The sequence below is a fragment of the Eleutherodactylus coqui genome, chromosome 7, assembly GCF_035609145.1.
Source record: "Eleutherodactylus coqui strain aEleCoq1 chromosome 7, aEleCoq1.hap1, whole genome shotgun sequence".
Taxonomy (NCBI): Eukaryota; Metazoa; Chordata; class Amphibia; order Anura; family Eleutherodactylidae; genus Eleutherodactylus; species Eleutherodactylus coqui.
This window is the reverse complement of record NC_089843.1, coordinates 149,055,443-149,079,367: the sequence shown is the minus strand read 5'-3', so window position 1 is coordinate 149,079,367 and position 23,925 is coordinate 149,055,443. Positions and strand designations below refer to the sequence as shown.

General features: G+C 42.0%; 1 protein-coding gene across 1 annotated transcript in view; it reads left to right on the top strand.

Moving 5' to 3' along the window:
- The window catches only part of COL25A1 (collagen type XXV alpha 1 chain), a 404,320-nt gene that overhangs the window by 341,749 nt on the left and 38,646 nt on the right, over window positions 1-23,925 (top strand). The window contains exons 20-26 of the mRNA XM_066573822.1: window positions 3,187-3,255; window positions 4,793-4,837; window positions 9,884-9,928; window positions 11,844-11,921; window positions 12,486-12,509; window positions 16,851-16,895; window positions 18,382-18,426. Of these exons, the coding sequence (XP_066429919.1) occupies window positions 3,187-3,255; window positions 4,793-4,837; window positions 9,884-9,928; window positions 11,844-11,921; window positions 12,486-12,509; window positions 16,851-16,895; window positions 18,382-18,426 (351 nt within the window). The remainder of the gene's footprint in view (window positions 1-3,186; window positions 3,256-4,792; window positions 4,838-9,883; window positions 9,929-11,843; window positions 11,922-12,485; window positions 12,510-16,850; window positions 16,896-18,381; window positions 18,427-23,925) is intronic.

The following is a 23,925-nucleotide window of genomic DNA, read 5'->3' as shown; positions in this document are numbered from 1 at the left end:
ACTATTAACCAACGAATGTTGTATATCCACCCATTGAGTAGCTCCACCACTCTTTTTTCACCCACTAATAATATGAAATCCTCACTAACTGGGTCTGAGCCTAATACAACTTCACACTGCACATCCAAACACACTGGCAGTAGCAGTTCTTCATGTTTAATGCTCTTTGGTTCCACAAAACATAAGCTCTACGAGGAGATTTCCTTTCTTCTGATGTAATTGGTCACTGCCAATCTGGAATCCTGGGGTGGCATAATGTATGAAGAATCTGCCCAACTCGCCTGTCTCCAACTTCTGCAATAACTTGAAGAACCAAATAAATTAGAAAACCTGCCATGTAATAACAATGTATAGAGTCGGTTGTGTATAAATCAATACATTTGAAGTAAAGTCTTACTAAAAATCTAATATAAATTGAGGTTTATGAGGTCCAAAAAAAACATTTTCGATGGAATGCTTGAAATAGTTTTGAGTTGGGATTGATCCTGGTGTTTGTATGTGATTATTTTGAGAAAAAAAAAATCATTATTATTCATCTACTTGTGGATTATTATCATTTCATATCCGGTATGACCCAGAAGTCACATGAGAGTGTTATCAATCAGTTTTTTTTGTAGTTTTCACATGTGATTATTTTTCTGAAACGGTATATTTATGAGCCATTGTAAATGCTTGTTTCCCATTAACTTAGTTTTGATTGTTAAATAGTTTGAGAAAAGAGGTCTTCAGATTCCTAAAAGGCGAAATAAAATAAATCATTATGTTCCGTATCCAATGCAATCAGTAGGGAATTGTCAGTAAACATGTTATTTCGGGTTGCTTTAGCAACTGGTGTAATTTAGCTCAACCTTAAGCCCTGATTACTCAAATGGCTTAAAATGTTGTATTATTATAGATTAGTTTCACAGAAAAATAGATGATTCTTTGCTGCTAGATTCATGCTACCGGTTGTGGAGATGAAGGTTGCCATTTGTGCTAGTCAGATATTCATTCTAGTGGGACATTGTAGCTGCTCTTACACCCTGTGCTGCAATAAGATTTGCAGAACTTCAATCACTGCAAAAATGTTCATGTTATATACACTCTTTGTCAAAAAAATCAGGCATCTAGAAACTGTCATTGTGATGCAAAACCCGGCATGCAGTTACATCTCAGGCACATATATAAATGATAAGAGTTGTGGTGTGATTAGATGAATGGTCTTGTCTCCTTAGGCCCTAAAAGTGGTTGCCCCCTTGGCCTATAAGAGGCTCTCGGAGGCTCCTTGTGTGTAGTGACCTCTTCTTCTGCTTGTGTAGAGCTTGTTGACCACTAGACGCCTCTACGAGGATGAGAAGAGATTTCACCCAGTTAAGAGTTTGAGAGGGGCACATTATTGGGATGTGAGAAGCTGGATGGTCATATCGATGAATTGCCCACTGCTTGGGCTATTCTGACCAGACTGTTAGGAAAAGATGGGACCAGTGGATGCGTGAGGGCACACAAGGCGACCGAGATCAGAACCCCCAACAGACCACCAGTATTGAGGATTATCTGATCATCCTCCATCAGAGAGATAAGTGGCACCATCATTACAGACCCTGTGCCTGTCAGAACCATTTCCAAGTGCTTCGCTGAGGGCTTCCAGGCCCAGCCATATCACATCTTGTATCACATCTTGTATCCAAGCTAGAGGCGGTACAACAGGGTACTAGAGCCTCCATGCCCGCCTGTATCACATCTTGTATCCAAGCTAGAGGCAGTACAACAGGGTACTAGAGCCACCATGCCCACCCGTATCACATCTTGTATCCAAGCCAGAGGCGGTACAACAAGGTACTAGAGCCTCCCTTCAAGGCGTCCGTTTCCCACAATAAATTCTCCTTTTGCTCTGATATTGTAATCACATATATCAACATTACAGTCACACAGAGAAAGTTTCAATCAGTTCCGACAACTTTTTCTAGGTAACAGATTTTTTCAGCAATGAATGTATATTATACTACTTTAAAAAGTTTCTCCCCCCATGTGTTTTTAAAAAATCTGATTAAACTGATAATTCTTACCTTCTAATGTTATGGCATATCACTGAAAGATGCCATAGCACTGGGAATGGTGGGAAGCCAACCTGTGGGACTACAGACCTTTTTGCATCCCTCCTGTATAGCTGTGCTCCTGGCCATCTGATATGTAAGAAACTGCAATGCAACTCCATTCAAGTAAATAGAGCTTTGTACTGTGGGTGGCTGGGAGCATGAGGGCTGAGTAAGGAGGCCTTGCAAGAATAGAATGTAACATGTTATAGCATTACAGATGCCATAATGTTATTTATTTCTGTAGTCAAAGCAATTAATGGCGGGCCAAAAAAACTATTTCCACAATAATAGAGAATGGGGAATATTCTTTGTAACAGTCTTTGCTCTAACTTTTTGGATAGTTTATAAACACCCTCACATATGTTATATTCCCTGCCGGCTTTCCACAGTGGAAAACCTGCAGCAAATATGCACCAAATTCACAGCTAAATGGCTCAGATTTGGCCACATTTTAATTGCGGGTCTGCTGCGGGATTTAACCCTTCTATGTCAAGGGTTGAATTCCGCAGCGTAAATCCGCAGTATAAATAGACTCACTGTGGATTTAGAATCCGCAATGTTTTTCAAAAACACTGCAGATTAAGTGTGGGAATTTTCCCACCATTGCACTATAAATGCTGCAGAATTATCGCAGCAATTCCGCCAGCAGAAATTCAGCAGCATTTCTGGTCCATATGAGGGCAGCCTAAAGCCTAAGTTCAGTAGCAAGAAACGTGCCGGATACAGTACAACATGCCATTTGACATGACTACAGTCCTTTCCCTGCACGATGCCCTTTCAGTCCCAAATGATGTCATTCAATGGGCATTTATCAATCAAATGACATCACATCCTGTCTCACTGATGACAGCATCTAGTCCTCATCATGGTCACAAACATCAGGGAATGGGAGAGATCAGGGCAGGAAGATTCCACCCATGAAGACAGAAGCAGTCGTGGAAAATGTCTCCCAGTCTTGGGATAATTTGGGAGGACTAGGGGATGAAATGCAAATAAGTAGGGAAAAAGTGGTCATCTACGAAGACCAAAGGGTTAAGTAAGATCGGTAAAAGGGAGCAGGGAATAAGGCTTTAAGGTTAATATAAAGCATGTGATGTTTTAACATTTATAGGGGGAACGTGGTGAACTTGGACCTCCAGGAAGAGGGGAAAGAGGTCTCCAAGGAGTGCCAGGTCCAAAGGTATGTCCTAGGCGTATATAATGGGTGTTCTCCGGCTGACTAGTAAAATGTGACTTATTTGTCCCATAACTCTTTCCTGTGACTATGTTACTATATTACTCTACAATAGATAATAAATATTTCTTTTTTTGTCTTCTCCTGGCATTAATTATATCACTTTTTATTAGTCTGTTCATAAATTCCCAAGAACTGTGCTCACATACGTTTTTAATCATTGTCCGGGAGACCACATATTTACACCTCGCGGTGTACCTCCCGAAACATTCATGACATCATAAAACCAGTGATATATTAAGTGGCTTCCTTGAATGCTTTTCAATAATTACCTGTCTCCTACGGTATCCCTTAATTACAGTCATGAACTTAGGCTATGAACTTTCCTGAGCCGTACATCATGAGTGTGTGTGCCATATATTAAGATGTATCATGGGAAGCCAGGATATCTCTTTCAGCTTGTAAATTCCTGACTGCAGCGTTATGACCATAAGATTTATTGGATCTTCTCCCCCTTCTCCCATTGTGTAACTCTGTGAACAATGACTATTTGGCAACTGTTGCCTATAGCACCCGACCTTCATGATGATACTACTACATAGCACTATTCTACCATATTAGGTCATCTTACTTCTAGTTATCTGTCTTCTGATTTCCTGTGGTTGTATTGTTGTATTAGTATCTATGGGCTTTATATCTTCAAAAGCACTGAAAGTACAAGGATTACACACCAGGGACCCACAATTTATGCTATGGCAGGTTTATTATCGACACATATATATATGGGGATGCCACCGGGACAGAAATTAATTATGACCTGACCAGTATTTTTACGGGAAGGCTGGCATTGGTGAAAACTCAGCAAATACTGTAAAGTTTAGCTTCCGCTACAAGTTATATATGTATTTCGGATCGCTGTAGAAGGGGACTATGAGCCCATATAGAGTCAAGCGCCACCCCCGAAACTACTCCAATTTTGGCTGGTATTTTTTGTGAGAAGGGTGGCAGCTAGAGATGAGTGAGCGTACTCGCTAAGGCAAATTATTCAATCGAGTAGTGCCTTATGCAAGTATCTGCCCGCTCGTCTCAAAAGATTCGGGTGTCGGCGGGGGGTGGGGAGCGGCGGGGGAGAGCAGGGAGGAACGAGGGGGAGATCTCTCTCTCACTCTCCCCCGCCCCCCCCCCCCCCCGCTCACTCCCGCAACTCACCGCTCTCTCCTGCCGGCACCCGAATCTTTAGAGACGAGCAGGCAGGTACTCGCATAAGACACTACTCGCTCGAGTAGTTTGCCTTAGCGAGTACGCTCGCTCATCTCTAGTGGCAGCCCTACATATATGTTTTACACTAGTTCTAACTCTTTACCTTTGACGTAGGTACGGTATGTAGAAGTTTGCTTAATTGCAATAGTCAAACTGGAGTTCTCCGTCACCTATAACCTTTCTGGCATGTTGCACTGTATATCTCAGATCTACAACTATCTTATTCCTCTGTTGCTATCTAATCTCAGTCTATACTTGCTTTCCTGAACTTTGCATGTCCCAGGGAGAAACTGGTGAATCTGGAAGTAGAGGCTCAAAAGGGTCAAAGGTCAGTAGCTTTTTTCTGACAGTATTCTTGTGTAATGCCCGTGTAACAGATGGATGATGGTATGTATGATGCAGCAGCTGACAGATGGAAACGGAGTTAGTTTGTTGCAATAATAAACAATTTTAACTGAAAGATGAATAATATGTACATTAGCGCTCCACGGGGGGGTATATATACTTGAACGTTACGCTACCATCATCACTTTTCAGTTTCTCTAAAGTGGCAGCAGCAAGGCAAATGTCAGCGCAGGCTTTTAACATATATGCCCGATCTGGTTAGAATTTAGCGACTCCCTGTTTAATAGCTCTGATCTATATACATGCAGGGCTCTGATCTATATACATGCAGGGCTCTAACTATAATTTCAGGTACTTTCACTCACACTGGCAGCTGCTGGGATTCTGCATCCAGCTTCCTTGTATCCAAGTCATGTGGAAGCTGGTTAGCCACTCAACACTCACCGTACATACCCCATACAGGGGCCTAATACATCTCACATAATACATGCACGGACGCCTTCACTCAAATATGCACTTCTCATGAATTACTTCAGTTTACATTCAGCCCACACTCCTCAGAGTCAAACATCCGAATACTTTCAGTAAGTGCGCGGCAGCCTTGTCCGCTATACTGCTGTCTGCGGCTTTATCACTGTGTCACATATAACTCGAAATATGCAAATATTACTATCAGTCTTTACCTTCTTTATACACCAAGTGCCTTGCTGCGCCGTAAAAACTGTAATAAGCACATACCCATTACATCATCCTATTGACTAACTAGTCCAGGCCTTGCACTATAGTTAACACCATTTGTTAGCATGAACCCTTTTAGGTAGTCCCATAAGGTACTTAACAGTACCGGGGGAAAGGGTGCACTCCCATCTGATTCCAGTGACCACTTTTCTAGATATAGGTTACTCCATAGTGCTAAGTCCTTTACGGCAGTTCTAAAGTTGAGGGTCCAGCGGCGCACCCCCAGTCACCAACATAGTCCTTTCTCTGCTACATCTCACTCTTGGTACAAAGCTCCTGGTAATAGGCATGCATGGAAGCCCTCGGAAATACTCTCACCTGTTGGCTTTTGGCTTACAACGTTGGTCCCAGCAGCACTTGGTATAATGCTCGATTCAGCAGCATTTAGTCCCTCAATGTCACTGCAGCCAATGGAAATATAGGACCTTCCCTTCTGCCCGCACTGGGGAACAGATGAGGCTGCTCCATGCCACTAGCCGCACCACACAATGCAGGCCAGGCTGCTCCTTTGTCTCCCTGGACTGGGCTGTGGTGCAGTTCTTAAACTTTTTATATGGCTCCTTCCTGCTCTCCCCTCCTACTCAGACTTTCCCGCACTAGTAGGGGCGGAGCTACAGTCCAGGAGCTGTAGATTTATACTGTTTCGACACATATGTCCTTTTCCAAAGACGGCTATCAAGTCACATGAGGTGGCAGGACTAGTCCTTTTAACTCTAACAGCTCTGCTCCCCTGCAGTGAGGTCATCTGGGGGCGGAGCTAAAGTTTCCAGGTTTCATCAAAGCAGCAGGCCCACTTATCTTCAGTTGAAGAGTGAGAGTAAATCCCTCCACCTGTTACACTTATAGGTGTTTTCTGGGACTAAGAGTCCTTTTAGACAAGCCAATTTATCGTTTCAATGAGCGAGTGATGTCATCGCCAGCTCATTCGCTTGTGCAACCAGTTTAGACAGGCAGATACATCGTTGACTTGTTCAAACGAGAAATTGTTCAGTTTTTCACATTCACTGTAGAAGTGAATGAGAAGTACTGAATGAGCGCTGTTTAAACCAAATGATAAATGATTAAGCCAACAATGATTTTTATGCCTGCAGAAAATGAATGACGAGTGAAAAGCGAACAAGTATCGTTCATCGTTCTGGCGTTGGCGCACGTTTAGGCGGAGCAATTATTGCTCATTGGAATGATTTTTTCAATGATATAATCATTCTATCTAAAAACACCCTAAGATATTGATGAGCTATCCTCAGGATTAAGAATCAGTGTCGGATTGGTGGGGGTCTGCCACTCAGGACCCCCGCTGATGAGCTGTTGGAAGTTGCCGCAGCGCTGAGCTACTTCATTGCATACATTTCCAGCTGTGCCTGGTATAGCAGTTCACTCCTATTCTCTTGATTGAGCTCTTAGGCCATGTGACCCACGAACATGACACCACTGACTTAAGAAGAAGCCGAGAGCAGTGTGGCCTCTTCAGTCAGATGATCAGCAGGGGTCCCGAGTGGAAGCTCCCCACTGATCAGATATTGGTGACCTATCCTTAGGGTTGGTCATCAATATTTTAGTCCTGGGAAACCCCTTTAAGAGAATAACTGTATGCTTGTCTTAATGAATTACTGTTACTAAATTGTATATACAAGTGTGTGTTCTCTTCTGTATATTTCACTCCTCTACTATGGCTCCATCTAGTGGCATGAGCATGAAACTACAACTATTTTACCTATAAGTAATTCATTATTTTCTAGCGTTTTTCTTTTAAAACTGTTTTCACAATCAAGATACAAAGACAGAAATAGTTTAGAAACATTAGTGGTTTACTTATCATGAGTAAAACAAATGAGATTAGTGAGGCCAATGACTTGTGAGTTTACCTAAAAAGTCATTTTAATTAAAGACTACTTCTATGTTATATGGTACTATAAGATAATAATGAAACCTCTAAAATTATGTGTGATTATTTGTATGTAGATTGTGATTTAATGCTCTGCTTGTAAGCTAAACATAACCAGATGTCAATTCTGCAAATCAAACCTACCCTTTATGAGAACCAATATCCTTTGTATACAGAAAACATGAAACCCGAAAAGTGGTATGAGAGTCCATAACAAATGTCGGTTTCTTATGTCCTACATACGGTAGTTATAATATATGGTACTTTTTAATAATTGAAGTATAATCTTATGTGCATTTTGTTTCTGTACATGGACTGCACTATATGTTAATACACATTCTGAAGTAGTCTCCAGTACACAGAACCGAGATGGACAAGATACAGTATCTGAATCGCGATAAACTTATATACACGAAGTGCATTCAACCTTTGATAGAGTGTAATATAAGAATGTTGAAAGAAATGAGGGATAATGCTATTAATCGTCTGTCTCAGCTGAATAACAATAGCTGCTTGGCACAGATCCATCCCATTAGGTTCTTCTATTCCCTTAATAATATAAATCTTGCAGAGTTTAATTCAGCAGAACATATGTTCATCAGACCATTTGGTTAAAAATGAGAATGATTAGTGGATTTCTAGAAATTCCAAGGCAATGACAAGACTATCAATTAATGGGATTGTTGCACAAGCCTGCAGCTCCACAGCTTCCTTGTTCTACAAGTTTACAGCACAAGAGCTTTTTCATCTGATGAGTTCACGGTTCCACAGTTTCATTGTCCACAAGTACACAGCTGCACATTTTCATTGTTTGACATGTTCACTGTTCCACACTCATTCTCCTATAGCTTCACAGCTATACAGCTTTCTCATCCCTCAAGTTCAGAGCTCCAAAGCATTATTGTTTCATCCGCCGAGCACACCAGGGCACCAAGACTTAACACAGACTCAAGAAGGCGTTCACACAAACACCATAATCACACACAAAATGCACACTGAATACTAAGTTAGGACTGCGAACTGGTCTCACGGGTAGACATAACATAGCCCTACTGTAACAGGACAACCACCACAGAAAAACCTGCCTGCAAGCAGGGCGATCGTCCCAATAAGGATGACCCTGTGCTAGAACCTAGGGACCTACCTATCCCTAGATGGCATGGCAAATGATCCACAGCAAGACAGGACACAGCTCACACCAACTCACAGAACAGGACTGTTCACACCTGGTATCTGGAAACCTACACAGACACTGAACATGTCGCTGTTCACACACATGTACAGCCACCTGCACAGACACACACCACACATCCTGCATAAATGCAAAACCCTAGGTTGACAGAGAAACCCAACCCAGAAACCCCACTCAGAGCTCACATGAATACAGATAAACCATTGCTAGCAGAAGTGTCCTCACACCAAGGTGAAAGAGTCAGATGCTGTACTGACATACGGGGAACAGTGTCAGGCATCACCCATCTGACACCCACATAAGACATCAGACATCTGAGGCCGCACCTGTAAAAAGGAAGGGGGGAGGGGATCTGCATATGATGCAGACAAGGACTACAGGTGTCCGGACTGTCCTCAGGGAAGCTGAGAGATACTACAGACTAGATATGCATAAAACAAAGCTCAGAGTGGGATTAACACAGAATGCATAAACAGGATAAAATGACCAGCATTCTCTGGGAAGAGAAGCTGGTATTTATATGCAGCAGACTAGGGGGATTGGCTGCTTGAAGAATACCACATCCAGCCACTTCAATTAACCCTCACCTGTAAAGGTGTGCTCACGGAAACCTATAGAACGACAAGTTCCAGCTGCACAACCTAACAGTTATTATTCCATAAGTTCAGAGCTTCAAAGCTTTGTTGTGCTATAAGTTCATATCGTTATAGCTTCATTATGCCTCCATTATTCCTCTAGTAATATATCCACTTTCACTCCTCTTCATTATTTCAGTTATTTTTATGGGTTCACTTCACTGCGTTCCTTTACTGACATGGCAGTGGGCTTACATTGGCTTTGGTGCAACAAGTGACAGTAGGGCACAAATCAAGATGCACACAGGTGGCCCTGGATCTTTTACTGGAACTACACTCAGAGACACTGACTCATGTCCTCAGCGTCTTCCTGTCTGTCTCAGCTGTTCCCAGGATTACCATGTGAAGCCACCAATACAGCTATGTTCACACACCATAGACAGCTGCTTAATCCATGATTAGGGGACAATGCTAGTCATGGAGTGGACAGTAGGTTTACTGGTATGGATCAGGACTGGTTTTCCTTTGAGCGTGCTTTGTTGCAGCACAACTTTGTCATACATGAAAACACTGTATGTAAGTAACGGGGGCTTTGGCTTTTACATTATTATTACTAAATTGAATATTCTGTCATTTCAGGGAGATTCTGGAAGCAGGGGTGATGCAGGCCCTACTGGCCCAAGAGTAAGTTTTGTTTTGGTTATTACCTATGTTAATCTGGATGGCATTGTTGCTTTACAGCTAACATTGAGTTGGTTCACCTTATGTATTTTATGTAAAATAATCTCTTTTAGTATAAAAGCAAAGGCCAGCAACAATTAAATTTTAAAAACCAAGTAAAACTTTTAACATTGTGGTTTAACTTGTGTTAGGGCTTATCCCGATGTGCGTATATCGGCCGGGTTTTCAAGATATATGCAGGGGAAGAAGGCGGTCCAGGACAGAAGCAGTGCACTGAGCTCCCAACCTTTCTCCGCCCTTTGCCCGCCCCTCACCACTATTCGCAATGGGAAGGGGGTGGGTGGTATGGAAATTAGCCCCGCCCTCATCCCTCCCCTCCTATTGCAAAGAGTGAAGAGGGGGCAGGAGCTCAGTGCACTGCTCCCGGCCAGGCCCGCCTCCTCCCCCTGCAGAGAGGGACAGCGTATATCGGCTGGGCGTGAAAACCATAAACGCATGTCGGAATAAGCCCTTTAAAGGGTTTTCGGAGATTTTAACAATTTAAAGAAAAAATACTCTCTGTTCTATCCGCCATCTGCCAATGCTCGGGTTCATGCTTATCTTGGTTTTCTTCCCTGCAATGATGGCTTCATACCCATCTATGTGATCACCGCAGCCAATCATTGACCTCAGGTGTTTCATGCCTATATGCAGGTTTTACCAATGAGACCAGTGATTGGCTGCAACAGTCACATAGGTATACAATGTGGCAGCACTGTAAATAAAGACCATCAGGGGTCACAGAATCATCAATGCTGACATGATGGGGGGCTAAATAGGTGAGTATTCTTTATTGTATTATTATTTTATCAACTCTCCTGCTACCATTCTAATTTTCTTTGTCTTTTAAATAATGGACAACCCCTTTAAGGATAATTATGAAGTGGGTATATACTGGTAGAACGGAGAGGGTGGTGGGATTTTAAAAGAAAACAAAATTGGCCAATCTCCCTGGAAGACCTGTTTTTTTTCATCCTTTACTCTTGTACTGCGACCATTGGGTTGGTGCCCTTCATGGGATTCTGTCACCAGGTTCATGAAGTTTGACTCAGATCTGAGCTCCAGGTCATGGAAGCAGACTGCTTCGGCCTCCCCACAAACAGCAGCAGAGTGGCAGCTCTCTCCTTATACACAAAAGGAAAGAAAACTGTCAGTCTGCAAGATGCAGGCAGGGAGAAGTCAGCGCGGCCCACCTCCATGACTCGGAGCTCAGCTGTGAGTCAAACTTCATGCACCAGTCTTGTGGTGCATGTGGAAAGGAGTTTCCCTATGTAGGTAAACCCCAATCATGAGGAAACAGGAGTAATTTCCCATAGCAGTGACACTATTTAATGAAGGCTTTTTTCATCTTTACTATCTAAGTCCAAATGTACAAAGAGTAATATAAGTGCTGTCATCTAGAACCAAGAAAAAAAACACAGGACACTAATATGTTTAGCGTATTTACTAACCAACGATCAGGAGCACAAAAAAACTAATTCTAAATATATAGAGTTTAATCCTTTGCAATCCAATTTTGGATTCAGAGTTTCCTAGGGGGCTCTCTCTTTCTGCCATTATACAATGGCGCCATCTGCTGGCTAGAGCCAGTACTGCGGTATCTGACATGCTGGAGAGGCCTCCGACAACAGAGCGGCCAGTAATCTACAGTAAGAATACCCTGCTGGACATTTTCTGACATTGGAGCTGTACAGCCTTCAATCGGAATATCTTTAGACGTCAAACAGTGGATTGGAAAGGGTTAATTAATATATCAATTAATTCAGTTTTGATTGAGTTTGTCTTCTTTTTATACATAGAAGGGCTTTTTGCCATGACAGACAAATAAATGAGTAATCAGGACAGTAAATTACGACTTGACATTTTTTTTTTAAAACAGGGACCTCCAGGACAAAAGGGTGATCAAGGAGCAACGGAAATCATAGATTACAATGGAAATATTCAGGAGGCATTGCAGGTAAGGCACTGCATGTTTATGTGCAGCTATTAGGGAATATTTGTCTAGTTTATGACCACTGTTCTGCGGAGAACTGGGCTTCCTTTCATAGGTAGCTTTATCAAGTCTTCATTGCAGTGCAGGGCAGTTCATTAATCACAGGGACTTTCTGGCAGTCCTTAAACCATTCTGTCTCCTTTACTGTCTCTTTGAATGCTGCTGGCTGGCTGTAATATAGAGATATTCTTGCGATGATTGCCTGACATCATCTGCCGCGGACACACATGATTTATTGCACGCTTGAAATGCTAGTTAGTTTAAGAGGTAACAAGTATTTTATATATGACAGTTACGGTTCTATTCCGGTTCTCTTGGGAACAGGCGCTCGCATTAAACTGCGCCGAATGGTGTTGTCACCACCGGCGGCTGGATCACATCCGCTGTACATTTATCAGACTTGCCAAAACCTTTGCTGCGTAAACATCCTACATTTGTTTCAGCAGAAGAAAAAAAACCTTTGAAATATTCTTGTATGATCTAATAATGAGTCCAATGTTATTTCTTGTCACCATGGCTTGTCATCAGAGGATTACTGCCATTACAGTTACGGTAATCAACCTGCATGGAGTGGTTGTATGTGTCATGTGTGGCTCTGCATGCTTATAATCTAGTGGTATGGAAGAATTGCACATCTCTAAACGTCAAGGGCCACTCTGGCGAAAACATATTTTTCCATCCCTGCACCCCCTCACCTGATTGCCTGTCACACTCTGGACAACTTATATGTATATTGCAATCACCTACCTGCAGTGCAGCTTCCTGTCTGATTCTTTTCAGGCACCATGTTGAGATTTTTTCCTTCTCATTTTCTCTATGCTCTGCTAACACACTGATAATGCATCAGTGCCACTTTAGATGACTAGCTAGAGCCAAAACCATCTCTGCTGACTGGGAGGACATTGCCACTACCTTCTGCATTCTGTTTTCATTTAAATAAAATACAGATCATACATATTCAGTTATGAGGCTAAGCTGTGATTTCCCTCATTATAACTGTGTGACAGGAGCCAGCAGTAACTGTGATAGACATTTCTATCCCCTCCATGAAGAGCTGTCTAATTGGTAAACCCATAAGGCCAAGTATATCTCAGCTACTCAGAAATGACCCACGTGAGGAAGACAACTCTAAAGTTTAGCCTTCTTATATATTCTGGGGGACTAGTTACATAATGAATGGGGGAAAAAATTCACCAGAGTGGCCCTTTCACCGCCTACTAAATACCGCTATTACTTGTTACCCTACTGCTTTCCAAGTGCAATGTAACTAATAAATGGGCTATTAACGTAACACGTTAAAATGGTAGATTTGGGTTGTAAGTTAAGTAATTACAATACAGTACTTTCACTTTTCTTTAACCATAATGTGAATTATAGACTCAGGGTGTAGCTAAGAGGGGTGCAGGGGGCTGCAGCCTTTTCTTGGCCATGGTGTCTAAGAGGGCCCCTTACACATAAAAAGACTCCAGTGTTATCAATGTCACAAGGTAGGTTGTGTTGTGTGTTTTGCATTAGGGTCCAAGAACTGCTACACCTCTTCATGTTACTCTTTATTAAGAGGTTGTCCCACCTCTAGTGTTTTTCACATAGCTCCGTACCAATGTGCAATGCCTGGGTTGGTGCTGTAGGCTGAATTCTATTGAAGGGACTCAGCCTGTAGTACCAGCCTGGGCCACTGTGCAATATACGGAGCTGTCTGCTAGAAGTGGGAGAACTCCTTTATGAATAGGTCCAAAACAGCATGTCCTTCAATACAACATCTATAAAAGCTGCACTATCAAGAATATACATCTTATTGGCTTTATTAATTAAGAGCTAATGTTTCAGATGAAAGCTTTTGATCTTATTCTTAGCAATGACTCATTTTAAAATCTAAAACTGTCTCTGTATCTATTTGAATGTAGCAACATATTAGTGATGTTTGTAGTTGCATATAGTTACATACCGGTTTTCCCTGAAAATAAGACAGTGTCATATTTTTTTGCCCAAAAGGGTACAGTGTCTTATTTTATTTTATTTTTTGGGGGGGGGGGCCTTATACTCACCTGGTCCACGGCATCCCGATGCCTCCCGATGGTGTCCGGCGGCGCGGTGTCCTCCTCGTCTCGCAGCTGTCTGTTGTCATTCACTGAATGGCTGTGATTGGCTCATTCAGTGCCAGCTGTGATTGGCTGCTAGCACTGGATTAGCCAATCACAGCGCTCGCTTTGCTGGAGGCAGGGTATTCAAAGCCCCGTCACCAGCAGAAGACAGCTGTGAGATGAGGAGGACGCCAGGCCGCTGCAGCGCTTCCGGAGACCATCGGGACGCCGCAGATCAGGTGAGTATTGATTTTTTTTTCTCGGGCACCTGAGCTAGGTCCTATTTTTGGGGGAGGCATTATATTTCAAGCCTCCTGAAGGTCTTACTTTTGGGGTAGGACCTATTTTCGGGGAAACACGGTAGTTGTGAAAAAAGACACATTTCCATCAAGTCTGAATCCTACTATGAGGAAAAGGTACAGACATATCCTCCAATCCTCGGTCCAGTAATCTGTGAGCTCTCACGTCACACTCTGGAGCACGAACATAACCCGGGTTCTCAGAGGCTTGTTACACCATTCCATGCTATAGATTGGCATTACATTCTGTGTCTCGTATGGATGTTGAAGACACTTGAGTTGTGAATTGGCTTATATTGCTGTGCTTGTAATTTATGCAACAATCTGTAATCCCTTGTAAACTTGCCTGCAATTTTGTTTTGTAAAACATGTCATTTAGGGCCTCAGTCACACGGGCGTTTGTACACGCGTCTGTCAGTTGCGTTTGCCGTCCGCATCTAAATAGAACCAATGATTTTCAATGAGAGCGGGCCCATGTGCGAATTTTACATGCGCACAAACGCATGCGGCAAAAATTATAGGACACCAGTTCGCAAAACACATCTAACTGCGTTCTGCGGAAAACCGGTGTCCTGTGTATGTGAAACCCCTGGATGCTGTTGCATTAAGGGGTTTCACCTTGCGCTCAGGGGGGCCAGGGGCAGCAGCGCCAACTCCATTGAGAACTTATAGTGAAGATCGCAATCCGCTGCCACAGCTCTCAGAGCTGCAATGTTCTCCCACTGAATTTAATGGTGCCGGCAATACAGCCGGCTCCATTGAAAGCAAGCGCTGCAGTGATTTTCGGGGAAGGGCTTTAAATATTAAACACTTTGAATAATCAGAGGCAGCTCTCAGCTATTGAATGACAGTTGAGAGCTGCCTGTGATTGGTCCCTGCACTCAGCCAATCAGAGGCAGCACTCACCCATTCATGAATTCATAAAGCTGGCTCCATTGAATTCAATGGGAGAACATCGCTCTCCTCTGACACAGCTGTCACAGCTGTGGCAGAGGATCGCAATGTTCACTATATGTTCTCAATGGGGTTAGCGCTGCTGCCACCGACCCCATTGAGCGCAAAGTGAAACCCCTGGATGCTGTCGCATCCAGGGGTTTCACATGCAAAAAACAACGGCTGCCGCAGTTACATGCGTTCTGCGAACCGGCGTCCTATCATTTTCGCCGCAAGTGTTTTTCCGCATTAAAATTGGCACATGTGACCACTGCCATTGAAAAGCATTGGTTCTATCTACTGCGATTTTTTTTTTTTTTTACGCATGGAAAAGCGCACGTTAAAACACTTGTGTGACTGAGCCCTGAGATTGTAAAAGTACCCTTACACAACTATAAGCATTCAAAAAATCATTCAAATAAACGAAAATGAACAACAATTGTTCAGTCTAAGGTTTTATTCACACGAGCGAATATATGCGGCTTTGTAGGCAAGTTTTCACGGCCGGCCGATATGTGCGACCATCTATGGCATTGGTTTCCAATGCATTCGTTCACATGGGCAAATTTGCGGTGCATAAAAACGTCACACTGTAAAAAATAGAACATATGTGACTGAAATACGTGCCTGCTATTAGACGCTGGGTAAATAGATAGTTTTGGTTCTTCCTTTCGACCGATATACGCTGGCGGCTCCCATTGACTCTTATGGGAGCTGGAAAAAAAGGGAGGGGATGGAGTTTAGCGACATGCAACGCAGGGAAAAGCTTACAGCTGCCTCTATTTAGGAATTTTAAGTCATTCTGAGGATTTTTTCGCTATAACATCGCACCCGGGCATGTGTATGGACAAGAAAATGCCAATTAAGCTCAGGACTTGATCCCAAAAAATCGTCCATTCATGCGAATTCACAGTGCGTCCAAGTGAATAGATGTCTTTGTAGGCATATGGATGCACCATATATATATAAAGTATGCCTCTTTCTTCAGAGGGGTTCATAATAAGTCCGGCATCTCAACACCGATCTTAATAACTCCCCCCTATGTCTTCACAGCAGGAGTCGGATGCACTGTACACCTGCAGACCTTACATAAACTCTCCCCCCCACCCCCCGACAGCCCTTCAGTAACTCCAGAAATCTCAGGTTTGCAGCAGAATTTATTATATGTACAATATATTAGAGAATTAGACACAATGCGGTTTTCTAATATTTTAGCACATCTATCTGTAATCCAGAGATTCATTTGAAGAGAAAATGAACATCTCAACCACAAAAAATTCATGGAACAGCTCTGTCTTGTAAATGTCCTTAGGTCATAGCTAGATGTCATACAGGGAAAGCTGCCAAAGCTGTAATGGGGAAGCTACACAAAAGGTGCAAAGAAAGAAACCATAAGGTCCTTTGTTCCATTTAATAATAATAAAAAAGATGAATATTGTCTGGACTCCTCATCTATTGTTACAACACTGTGTATTGCATTTAACAAGTTTCATGTCATTATGTCACCACCTAACCATCCCAGCTGTTTCTGACATTACAGATTAAATAGTTGTAACAAAGTTATTTTTGTTTATTAACAGGGACCTCCTGGACCCCCTGGGCCTCCTGGCTTGCCTGGATCGAAGGTGTTTTTCTATATTTATTAGTAACTGATAAGTACAGGCTCAAAAAAATCTAGATTTCTATTTTCTACAATCCCTGAACCTTTTCTTCCTTTGTATGACATTGCTTTAGTGCTTTGCTGCCCTCTAGTGTTAAATTTGGTGTAATACAATTAAACAAAAATATTAACATATTTTACTTTGCCTTTCAAAATGATAAAAGTTTGTAAGAATATATAAAAATATATGCCTCATTAATAGATTTCTCTAGGATATAAACAAGGGCAAAATAAATAAGCAAATGTTGTGCTTGAAGCTTTTAATATACCTTAACTTCAAATTTTGCAATCAGAATTTTGGGAAGCAAGACAAATTGGAGCGTCTTTAGTTGGTTACATTCTGCTCATCTGTAAAGACTTGTCCTTGAATAAATAGGACACATATAAAATAAATATCTTCCCACAAAGCAAACTATAGAGACATGCAGAATGCAAACAAAAGATGACAGCACCCCTTCCCAGTAGCTATGGTTCATTAGAACAGCCCAAGGAGTCATCAGTTGTTTCAGACAAAAGCTTAAAGGAGTTTGATGAGATTAGAAAAACATGGCTGCTTTTTTTCAGAGCAGGACGTCTACTATTTGCAGTGTTTCTTGCCCAGCCGCTTCGTATAAGTGCTGTAGACTGCAATACCAGACATGGCCGATGGACAAAAGCTGCACTGCTTCTGGGACAAAAAGCAGCCAAATTATTCTAATCCTATGCAATCCCATTAATCCATGAGAACCTCTGCAGTTACTGATTAAAGAAAGCTAGTGAAAACCAAGTCAGAAAGTTTCTATTGTTGGGGCTCAACAAGAAACAACTTTTCATGAAGCTCTGAGCCTCTATAGCCTCGGCTGCAGACTCATTGCTTCCTCCTACTCTGCTTTATATTTTGTGCATGATGTCGCTGTGCTTGTGGCACTCAAAGCTTTCTATTGCATTATTTACTAGACTGCATTTTAGCTGCTTTCGTGCTATGGATCTTAATTTATGAAGACATGACTTTTTCAGTGCAGGTTTCTCATTAAAGACCATTCAAAGAGTTCATCACCAGTGTTACATATGGAAAAGAAATCCCTAAACTTGACTTGCACTAAAATATCTTCCTTTATATCATCAGTTTTTATATTTAATCACTATCTTATGTGCACGCTACAATGTTACATAGTATCAAGTACAAGTACAATGCAGAAACTGGTTATAGTTGCGCTATTATCAACTAGTAGGAATGGATTTTTCCCCACTGGCTGTGAACATGTTATTGCCGTTGGTGTGGGACTGTTGTGTCATGAGATTATAGATGAAGTATTTGCTAAGGTTGTTACAACCTCCTTCTCCGTAATATGGCGCGGCGATTTTAGACTCACTCATGTTTGCAGCTTAAAGTGTTCGGAAATCATCCCACACAATGTTAAAGGTGTCTTGACAAATCACCAAGCTCATGGTAATCTACATTGTCTCTACAGGGAGAGGGAGGCCCTGTTGGACCTCCAGGAGTTGATGGGGAGCAGGTAAAGCATTTTCTAATTATTCAATCACAAACTGTCAATATCCTCATATCAGGGGTTGAATAAGTATTCTGGAAATGAATGGGGGTCATCTACACTGCAGCAGGATACATTAAAGGGGTTGTATGGTTTTAATAGTCTCTCTGTTTGATAGCGGGTCTCACAAGGAAATACTGCTTAACCCCTCTGCTCCTATGATCTGTTCACAGTTGGAAGCATGGCAAGGTGCCTGTTAATATTTGTGGATGTTCAGAAACCTCTCACATCCAGTCTTGAGGGCTGTGTAGTATGTGGCTCTCAGCTGCAGCTAATATTGAACAAGGGCTGGAAAAAATATACAACCCCTTTAATTTTAGTTTTCTTCTAAACATCAGAAGTCATTACTGGAAATTGTCATCTTTATTATGGTATTAATTCTTCTGTTGCTCAAGAGATACACTAATTTATTGATGTCCAGTACGGAATAGCAATATTTATATCATCTCAACATAATGACTTCTTACTGTTAATTAATGACATTCTAAAAAACAGATGTCACATAGGGGAAATTCATAAAGTGTTTTACATCAGTTTCCAAAATAAAAAAGTTTCAAAGTTTCAGCAAAACTTTTGCAACTTTTACCTGTCTGCGCCACTTTCCTGGAAAAGGGGGTGTGACTTGTTGGGAAGGGGTGTGGCCATCCAGACTGACACATTTGTGTATAATTTATGCCAGAAACTGAAACAGATCGGATCTGGTGTACATTTTTGTGTAAGTGGGTCAAGAGGAGTGTCGTCTCTCCTTAAGGAGGGCTCCCAAGAAACGTGTGGAGACACCTAGGAGGTAAGTGGGCCGGGGGTGGGGGGGATTAGGAGAGGTGAGTGAGGAGACTTATAGGGCCATGCATGCTCCTCTGGGTATGCATGACCTTCTAAGTCTTCTCACTCACCTCTCAGGTGTCTTGACCCACGTCACAGACCTCTCACCAGCTAAGCCAGAAACCTACTGCACAATGATGAGGGGCAAGCAGCCCGAAACAGCTGTCTGTGTATGGATTCTGGCTTGCTTTCCCATTCCCAATCATTGTTTTACAGTCTTGTTGAGTTATACATTGATTTGAAGGAATGCTGCTATCCAATAGGTGGCGCGGTAGAGGTATTGTTCCATCTTCCTTATTTCTGTGTAAGCGCATGGAGATGCTGAGATGCACATAATATATGAATAGGCAGCGCCTTGTCATACATTAGGTGCATCATGTGCCAGCAGAAATCATACAAAAAACAGCTTTTGAAATGCCAGTCTTAAAATAATTTCCCCACAGTATCACAATAACCCTAGAGCATGGGAAAGCCTCAAGAAAGACACAAGATAAGGTCTTCAGTATTTTCATATCCACCATTTGTTTGCATAGATTGTTCCATTTGACTTGATACGTAGTCGTTGGATAATTTATTCTATCTAGATGTAAAGTACACTTTGCATTGTATCTGCATGAGGTCCTAGTTTACTGAAATCCAAAAAACTTGAATGGTCTCAAGATGCAACATTTGAGTCCGGTCCATTTCTTAATGATATTGAGTGTTATGTAGCTATGGAGATTAGTTCATCTTTAGGGAAATGGCTGAACATAAAAATAAATGTTATACATGCATGTAAATAACGCTCAATTTTACGTTTGCCAGTCCTTTATAACTCCCTGTTGACATCTCGAGTTAGACTTCATGGGGAATGTATCACAGAACAGCCCCGATTCGAAGCAGCAGCCTAATGTCATGGTCTGTTGCCATGATTGCTCGTGTCATGGCACAAGTGGGTAATAAGTTGAGTTTACATATACACCTTCTAATCGGAGTTTAGCTGTTCGGACCATAACTTTTCCCATAGCTAGAAAATTGCTGCTGTGAAGCACTGGCGTAACTATAGTGGGTGCAGGGGATGCGGTTGCACCCGGGAACAGGAGCCTTGGGGGCCCATAAGGCCTCTCTTCTCCATATAGGGAGCCCAGTACTATAAGTAAAGCATTATAGTTGGGGGCCCTCTTAGAGGTTTTACATTGGGGACCAGGTTCAAGTTATGCCTCTGTGTTAAGGGGTTAAGAGAGGGGGGGCCTCAAGATAAACTTTTGCACCCATGAGCCTTTAGCTATGCCCCTGCTATGAAGACAGACCTCTTTAACCTAGGGCACCTGTAAGAGATGCTGCTGAAACCATTGATTGGCACCCAAACACTTTCTGAGGTTTTCTAAGGCCAGAAGACCATATGTACATTTTTTGTGCCTCTTGAAAACTCTTCTTGTCCATCACCAATGCTTTCTACAGTATGTCTGCTATAGTTTTTATGTATCATGAATCAGTGTTCTTGAATATGGAATCAATTGGAGATCCGTAACTGTTTTTGATCAGAACTAAAATAGAACCGACATCCCATCAGTTATATTTGCAGTTTTACTCTACTCTTCATAGTCTTCGCAGGTTAATGCATTCTAATTGCAGACCTGCCAAAGTAATCATTAAAACCGGAGACAAATTACCTCCTTCTCTGCTGTTACTCACTGATGTGTAGAATCATGCTATGCCCTCGTTCTCATCAATGTATTCATTCACATCAGGTAGTTGCCATATTAATATGAGTGCAAGGTGTGGGAGGACGGCATTGGTGAAGAGTGGAAGGGCTTAGGGTAAAGAGTTTAGGATTATTCATTACTGACAGGGATTTGTTAATGGTAGTTATCATATGCAGAATGCATCTCATTGACATAACTTGAGCATCTTCATCATTTGTGGGATGATGGTATGACTTTAGCACCACTCTGTATTCTTCATCACATTGCATGTCTGGAAGAGACATACACCATTACCTCTCATCATTTCCTGCCATAGCTATCCTCAATGGAAGACATGCTTTGGGTTGATACAAATGTATTAGTAGTATTTCATCAATAAAAAGAAAGTTATCAAATAAACCGGACCCAGCAGATAATATTACAGGTTATTATTGTATTTGGAACGTATTATAAATTAAACGTATGTAAACCATAATAATGGAACAATTAGGGGTCCCAGCAACATGTCTTCAGTAATGAAGCTAAATTCTTGAAGTGCCTGTGCTCTGCATGAGGCGATGGGGTGATAATCCCGGTTATGTTCATTGATTGCTTCTATTGGCTTCTGCAGACTGCATGGATAGATTAGTCTTCTTCTTAACAGTCTACCCTGTGCCCATGACTGCACCTATTTACCTTTTTTTTGCAACCACCTTTCTGTTCACTACTTCTGATAATCAGTGCAAATGCTGCAGAAATAACTATATTTATGGGTTGGATTCATGTGATCATACCCTTAGGGCTCTCTCACATAAAGGAATTTGTGCAGCTTTTTTATACACGCAACTATTAGAACCAATGGTTACCTATGGAAACATTCAGATAAAGGAATTTCAGCCAGGCAAAAAAAATAAATTTATAAATCGCACCTAAAAAGATAGGACATCAACTACTGAAATTCCCTGCTGCCTGAACATATAGGTCTTATTGACCTATCTTTCGTTTGCAATGCACAGGAGTGCCCATAGACTCCTACGGCAGATGGAAAAAAAGGGAGGGGGAGCGAGTTCTGTCAATCCGCTAAAGCCAGAAGCACTATGTCCCCGCGGGGATGAAGGGAAGTCCTGCCGTGGGGGAACCACTTCATCTCCCTGGGGGTTAACTTCATCATGGGAATGAGGGGACTCCCAGGGGAACCCCTTCATCTCCCCGGGGTTCCCTTCATCACTGCCAGGGACTAACTGGAGCTTACAGCGGGATATTTAAAAAATTAAAACTTGCCATACCAAGGGATTTCTGGACTGCTGTTGTGATCTCTTTCTCTCTCGTCCCTGAACTCCCGAACAGTAGTGCATTTTTCTGTCGGTAATCAGCGTTATTTCAACACTAATGGGCTCGGGACTTCAACATGGAAAAGCATCCATTCACACGGTTTTTGAGCAGTTAGCTGAGTTTTTTTCGCACTCAGAGTCTTATAAAGCCTTATAAGAATGACTGGTTATTGTTGTAAGGCTTGTCTAAAGGATCTGACATCAACTTGCAGGAATGCTGCCTTCCAATAGGTGGCGCTGCAGAGGTATTGTTCCATCTTCCCCATTCAATATGTTATAATGCTGCATCTGCCAAGCAGTTTACACACAGGATATAGGTATCTAAGAGGATAGCCTTGTTGTCTTTTAATAGTTTTTCATCTTGGAGATTTTTTGAGACAACGTTATGAGCTTTGACCCATCACACGGAATCTGTAAGGTGTTTTGGAATATTTATAGAAAATCTTGGAAAGACTTTCTTTTCATACATCATTACAGTATGATTTCCATTGGTATTGCCTTCTTTGTTGCTTTATCAGTATATTGTTGGGCAACCACTACTAAAGACACCAGTTTCAAATTTGGGTTTACATAGTTTGACAAGCCTATGAATATATTAATCTGCATTTCTGCAGCTTTGACCCCAGGAACGCACCCAATGTTATATCATCCTTCTAGCCAGACATCATTTTCCTAGTTTTCACATTCCTATTATTCCCATATCTGTATAAATAGATTTGGCACCCGCAATGATCATGGGTCACTTAACGTTATGGCTGCTACAAAAGACCTTGATGACTTCACTTGATGCTACAAGAGAACACAACGATATGTCAGTGTTACATTTCACCTAACACCGAATGGCATTCACCACTTTAAGGCTGATTGGTTGGACCATATCCTTCCTGTTGACATATAGTTCCCTGGTAGAGATGAGCAAGCATGCTTGGTTAAGGCAATCACTCGAGTGAGCATCGGTCTTTTCGAGTAACTGCATACTCGTCCGAAAAAATTTGGGGGGTGGCAGGGGGGAGAGAAATGGAACATGCCACGACTTGTTTTCCGCGCGTGATTTCACGCGGACAAATCACAGCCATCTGCCTAGGTTTGCATTTTCTAAAGCAATCCTATGGCAGCTTCCACGGGCGGAAATTCTGCGGGAAATCCTGCTGCGAAATTTCCGCCTGTGTGCACGGGGCCTATCTCATATCTATCTATCTATCTATCTATCTATCTATCTATCTATCTATCTATCTATCTATCTAATACAGGGTTACAAATCAGGAACGTCCAGCACATACAATGTAAAAAAAATCTTTTGTTTAATTTAACATATTCAAATCCGTACAAAGAGGGTTACCTAGACGCACGCTCATGCATTTCGGACCGGCCTGACCTTTGTTCACAGCACAACCAAAATGTGTCCGTGTGTGTCACTGTACTATGGGCCCCTCTTTGTACAGATTTTAATATGTTGAAATTGATATATGTAAAACAAAGGATTTTATTTTCCATTCATGTGCCAACAGTCCTGATATGGCTGATCTCAGACAGCTGCTCAACGCACTCCAGATACGGCTTGGGTGACACTGATGATGGAAGCTGTAGCATGGTGACTCTTAAAAAGCCTTTACCTGCTCATATAGCCATGTCTAAATACAGAAAGCCTA